The 6,000-nt window shown below is 42.3% G+C and overlaps 3 protein-coding genes across 6 annotated transcripts in view; 1 reads left to right on the top strand and 2 right to left on the bottom strand.

Moving 5' to 3' along the window:
• Positions 1-6,000, bottom strand: part of LOC122541578 (zinc finger protein 271-like) — a 652,600-nt gene that overhangs the window by 331,601 nt on the left and 314,999 nt on the right. The gene's annotated exons all lie outside the window — the stretch shown is intronic.
• The window catches only part of LOC122541201, a 216,012-nt gene that overhangs the window by 142,126 nt on the left and 67,886 nt on the right, over positions 1-6,000 (bottom strand).
• On the top strand, positions 1,383-3,418 carry LOC122541642 (zinc finger protein 239-like). The gene has a single exon (XM_043678572.1). It carries the CDS (start codon positions 1,906-1,908, stop codon positions 2,509-2,511), a length of 606 nt encoding a protein of 201 aa, XP_043534507.1. The 5' UTR covers positions 1,383-1,905; the 3' UTR covers positions 2,512-3,418.

The raw sequence follows: 6,000 nt of genomic DNA, 5'->3' as shown, positions 1-6,000 counted from the left end.
TGAGAGGGGAAAGATATAAAAGAGACCTAAAGGGCAACTTTTTCATGCAGAGGGTGGTACGTGTATGGAATGAGCTGCCAGAGGATGTGGTGGAGGCTGGTACAATGGCAACATTTAAGAGGCATCTGGATGGGTATATGAATAGAAAGGGTTTGGAGGGATATGGGCCAGATGCTGGCAGGTGGGACTAGATTGGGTTGGGATATCTGGTTGGCATGGACAGGTTGGACCAAAGGGTCTGTTTCCATGCTGTACATCTTTATGACTCTGTGACTCTCCATCTGTAATCTGACTCCATATTCCTGCCCTTCCCTCTATCCATTTAACATTTGATGAAGAAAAATCTCAAATTTAGTATTAACCTTTGATTTGTCATTTATTTCAGTTGTTAAGTTTCAACTCTCTCCAGCTTTGGTGTGGAACAGAGACATAGAACCGTTCGGCATTCTTTCGAGATTGCTGCTGCAGCACGTTCATTCTTGTGAGCTGACCATCTCCCTCAATGCCATATTCCAGTTCTGACAAAATTTGTGTGATTTATATTTCTGACATAACTTTTAGAACTTGGATTTCAAACCATTACCATATGGTTGTTTGTTACATTTGTGAGAAAAAAAGGTCAATCAATCCTTCCAGAACCATGATCTCATCCAATCTGTATCAGAGTACAGGGAACCCCTGCACTGTTAATGGCAAACTATTGCTACTGTAATGTATTTAGGGCTGAGCGTGTAAACATTAAGGGCCAGCAACTTGTTTTTGGTTTATCACAATCAAGCCTTATTGATGTTTTTACACAGTTTTGAAGAGACTGGCTGAAGTCAGAAACACAGAAAATAAACCCTCTGAGTAGAAAGTTGGTTTGAGTAAATAACAGACAGGAGCGGTCAGTTCAAAACTTGCAGTTTATTTACAGCCTATAAGCTTTCAGTTTTATTGGCACTGAAGTAAGAAGAAATGCCAGCTGAATTACATTTGAAGATTTGAGACAGATCTCTCTGCATTTGATTCTGTAAAGTGATGGCTTATGGAGCAGGTGAAAACTTTGCTGTGTGTTTAAGATCTTTCAAACTGTGTGTTGCATTTAGATTGCTTGGTGTGGTTTATTTTATTATTTTTCCTGTTCTGCAATAATAACATTTTAATAACTTCACAGGTAAATCTGGTCTTTGCCAGCACAACTTGAGCTCTCAGTGAATTGACAGCCCATTTTACATTCTGCCTGACTGTCTTTATAATTATCCTCATGGTACCTGGGAAGATGGGGTCTGGATGGTAGAAGGAAAGGAGCTACATTGTCTGTTCTTGGTCACTATCCACTGTCCCTGCTGGAACCAGAATGTGTGACAGTCAGCTAAGAAAAAAGGAAAGGAATACGGGGGAATAGCAGACTGGCAATCACTATGGAACAGTCTCTCACTGAGGGAGTTAGTCCCTTCAGCAAAGGAGGAGAGGGAGTTGGAGGAAATCATGCTTTCTTTTCCTGTTTTACAGAAGGATTGCACCATACTACACCAGAGAATACAGAGAGGATATACACTGCAGATAGATCCTGACCATCATCCAACGAACAACTGCATAGGTGTGGGAAGACATCCAGTCCCTTCACAGCATTGCTCAACACAGAGAAGGTTGGGCAGTGAAACCATCATCTGGAAATCAGTTGGATCAGGAAGGGTTGACATATCATCAGATCTGAAACTGGTCAGTGGGGTGGAGCCTTCCATCAGAACCAACCTTTCTGAAGGTTCGAGTGTGGGTGATCAGTCAGGGTGAGGCTGGGAAGAAATGTGAGTGGCTCCAAGTTTGGTGAGAGCTTCAATCATTCATCGAACATCCAAGTGTCCTATAATTCTTTTATCACACAATGCACTTGTTGTACAGCTGTTAAGAAAAGACAACACCATGGAAGAGAAACGCTTCAAGTGTGAAGTTTGTGGTAAAGCTTTTGTGAAGTCTACCCACCTTCTGATACATCAGAGGATCCACACAGGGGAGAAACCATTCAGGTGTCAGGTCTGTCAGACAGCTTTCACTCAATCTTCGCACCTCTTGACCCACCAGAGGTTTCATACAGGAGAAAAACCATTCAAATGTCAGGTTTGTAATAAATCATTCTCGCAGTCATCAGGTCTCCACACACACCAACGTGTTCACACAGGGGAAAAACCGTTCATGTGCAAAGTTTGTGACAAATCATTCTCAGTGTCATCTGCTCTCCGCAGGCACCAACAGATTCACACAGGGGAAAAGCCGTTTGTGTGCAAGATTTGTGATAAATCATTCTCACGGTCAACAGGCCTCCGTGAACACCAACGCACTCACACAGGGGAGACACCATACACTTGTGAGATGTGTGACAAATCATTTTCACGGTCAGGGAACCTTCGCGCACACCAACGCAATCACACTCGGGAGAAACTGTTCAAGTGCAAGGTTTGTGACATATCATTCTCAACGTCATTGAAACTCTGTGCACACCAATGTAATCACAGGGGGAAAATCATTTAGTATCTGAAGTATATAACAAGCAAGGGAAACAGATATATGTCACGAACTCTTTTGGAAGAAAGTTGATGCTGCTAGAGTATGGAATCTTCCAAATTTATCCAGCAACTGTATGACATGCTCTGACATCATTAAAAACATTGAGTCTGATATACATTTTTTCTGAGATTAGGGAAACTACACAATGTGATGCAACTCTTCAAATGTTACAGCAGTTTGGAATGAAAAGATAGCCTGAAACCATCAAAGACACACCTGTGACTGTAAGAAAGAACTGGACAAAGATAAAAGGATCACTCAAGGTGGTATCTTTTACAAAGGAAGCAGCATCATTATTCCAAAAGAGATACTGAAGCACATCGCACACAAACCATTGAGAAAGAGAATCTAGTCTGAGGAATGTATGAGCAAGTATGAGCAGTGAGGTGAAGGACCACATCAGCCAGTGCAGTGCTGTAATAAACATCAAACTAAACAAGACAATGGGCTACTCATGACTCATTACATCACAGACAGCCCATGCATGAAACTTGCAATAGACCTCTTCACTCCCACTCGAACTGATTATTTCATACAGTCAAGTATTATTCAGACCGCGGAGAGTTAGAGCAGCTGATGTCACTGACTCCCAGTGAGATTGTAGAATGGCTGAAAGCACATTCATGACATTCCTGACGTTGTGATCAATGAAAATGACCTTAATTCACGACAGAAGAATTCAGACATTTATGAATGGTTGGAAAATTTAGCACCATACGTCATCTTCACAACTGCAGTCAAATGGAAAGGCTAAGGCCAAGGTAAAAGTTGCCAAAGGATTGTAAAAAAAAGTCCCCTCAATTCAGCACAAATGTGTACAATGCAATCTGAGAGGAGGAAGCACACTGCCTGAAGGCAGGGAAAGTTGTCTCATCTGCAACAAATGTCACAATGCAGCTGCAATACTCAATAATTAAAAAGCCATTCACACCAGAGTATTGGCAGTGGAGGCAGTGGTAGAATGGTTCTGTCACTCATAATCAAGAACATGTTGAGGACAAGGGTTCGATTCTTACCATGGTCAATGATGAAATCTGAATTCAGTAAAGATTTGGAATTTAAAAGAACTAGTCTGAATGATAAACATGCAACGATTACCCCCCCCATGAACTTACCTCCCCCAGCTGGTTCACTGACACATTTGTTATCCTTACTGGTCTGACCTATGTGTGACTCCAGATTTACAGAGCAATTGGTTGACTCCTAACACCTCTCTCAGCAATTGGTGATTATTAGTAAGTTTGCAGATGACACCAAACTTGGAGGTTACCTCAAAGTACAACGGGATATTGATCAGATGGGCCAAAGGGCTGAGGTTTGACAGATGGAGTTTAATTTAGGTAAATGCGAGGTGCTGCATTTTGGGAAAGCAAATCAGAACAGGATTTATACACTTAATGGTAAGGTCCTAGGGAGTGTTGCTGAACAGAGACCTTGGAGTGCAGGTTCATAGTTCCCTGAACGTAGAGTTGCAGATAAATAGAATAGTGAAGAAGGCGTTTGGTATGCTTTCCTTTATTGGTCACAGCATTGAGTATAGGGGTTGGGAGGTCATGTTGCAGCTGTACAGGACATTGGTTAGGCCACTTTTAGAGCATTGTGTGTCATTCTGGTCTCTTTCCTCTTGGAAGGATGTTGTGAAATTTGAAAGGGTTCATAGAAGATTTACAAGGATGTTGCCAAGGATGTTGGAGGATTTGAGCTATAGGGAGAGGCTGAACAGGCTGGGGCTGTTTTCCCTGGAGCGTCAGAGGCTGAGGGGTGACCTTATCGAGGTTTATAAAATCATGAGGGGCATGGATAGGATAAATATATAAAGTCTTTTCCCTGGGATGGGGGAGTCCAGAACTAGCGGGCATACGATTTAGCATGAGAGGGGAAAGATTTAAAAGGAACCTAAGGGGCAACGTTTTCATGCAGAAGATGGTGCATGTATGGAATGAGCTGCCAGAGGAAGTGGTAGAGGCTGGTACAATTGCAACATTTAAAAGGCATCTGGATGGGTATATGAATAGGAAGGGTTTAAAGGGATATGGGCCAAGTGCTGGCAAATGGGACTAGATTGGTTTGGGATATCTGGTTGGCATGGATTGGATTGAAGTGTCTGTTTCTGTGCTGTACATCTCTATGATGATCTAGCCAGTAACATTGAATCCCATGTGATTTTTAAGAAGTGTAACAAAATCAAAGTGCAAATTGGCTAAATTTCCTTTTGATGGAAACTGCCAAGCTGTTGCTTGAACTGCATGTTGGGAGCTATTCAGAGTGCCAACATTCAATGCATTCACCAAATGTGAGCTCACTTAGCAACTGGGGACCGGTGTTCTGAAGCTGTCACCTGAGGTGTACACACTGCAGTTGAACAATCAGATGCATCATTGTGCCTGAAGATATCTATCCCTAATGGGAGAAGCTGCTCCTTCACACAGTTAGCTGGTAGGCAGGTCTGCTTTCACTGACTGAGGAACTGAATGACCGTCAGTTACAGAGGTCAACCACTTGCCAACAAATCAGCAACAACGATATTCTCCAGACAGGCAACTTCACCTCAGGAACCACCAGACGCCAGATGAACAACCACCAATTCACTGGCATGTCTTAAGAAGGCCCAGCGCTTTAAAGATTATACGAGTAATGCTGTGCAGAGACAGACAAAATTGGAAGAGACTGAAGTTTTTTTTATCTGTAGTAATTTTCATGATAAAATATATATGTGGATCATATTGTAAACAGTGTATATAATTTATTTTTCTTTTCATAAAAGTGACACATTTTGGTTATTCTCTTTTAAACTGGTTTGTCATGTTTGTCTAACCTCTGATGTACCATGACATAAATATTTTGGGCAGTATCCATTTTCCACAACACATGTTTCAAGGCACTTGTATTTTCTTCTGGTTCTGTGAGCTCTCTCCACTTCAGGCCGAGTGATTCCTGTGTAACAGTCATAGAGATGTAGAGCACGGAAAAGGACTCTTCAGTCCAACTCATCCACACTAACCAGATGTCTTAATCTACTCCTATTTGCCAGCATTTGGCCCATATCCCTCAACACCTTTCTTATTTCATATACACATCTGGATGCCTTTCACAAGCTTTCAACACCCACCACTTCCTCTGGCAGCTCATTCCACACATGCACCACCCTCTGCATGAAACAGTTGCCCCTCAGGTCCCTTTTAAAGCTTTCCCTCTTGCCTTGAACCTAGGCCCTCTAGTTTTGGACTCCCCTATCCTAGCAAAAAGATCTTGGCTTTTCATTCTGTCCATGCCCCTCATGATTTTGTAAACCTCTATAAGGTCACCCCTCAGTCTCTGGCGTTCCATGAAAAATAGCCCCAGCCTATTCAGCCTCTCCCTACAGCTCAAACCCTCCACCTGCCAACATCCTTGCAATTCTTTTCTGACCTCTTTCAACTATAACAGTGTTAACAAGAGATCAGAATTAGAACA

This window comes from Chiloscyllium plagiosum, chromosome 37, assembly GCF_004010195.1.
Source record: "Chiloscyllium plagiosum isolate BGI_BamShark_2017 chromosome 37, ASM401019v2, whole genome shotgun sequence".
In the NCBI taxonomy this organism is placed as follows: Eukaryota; Metazoa; Chordata; class Chondrichthyes; order Orectolobiformes; family Hemiscylliidae; genus Chiloscyllium; species Chiloscyllium plagiosum.
This window is presented reverse-complemented; position numbering and strand designations above follow the sequence as displayed.

Coding starts and splice junctions, on each gene's coding strand:
- LOC122541642 (XM_043678572.1), top strand. CDS start 1,906: ATGGAAGAGAAACGCTTCAAGTGTGAAGTTTGTGGTAAAGCTTTTGTG.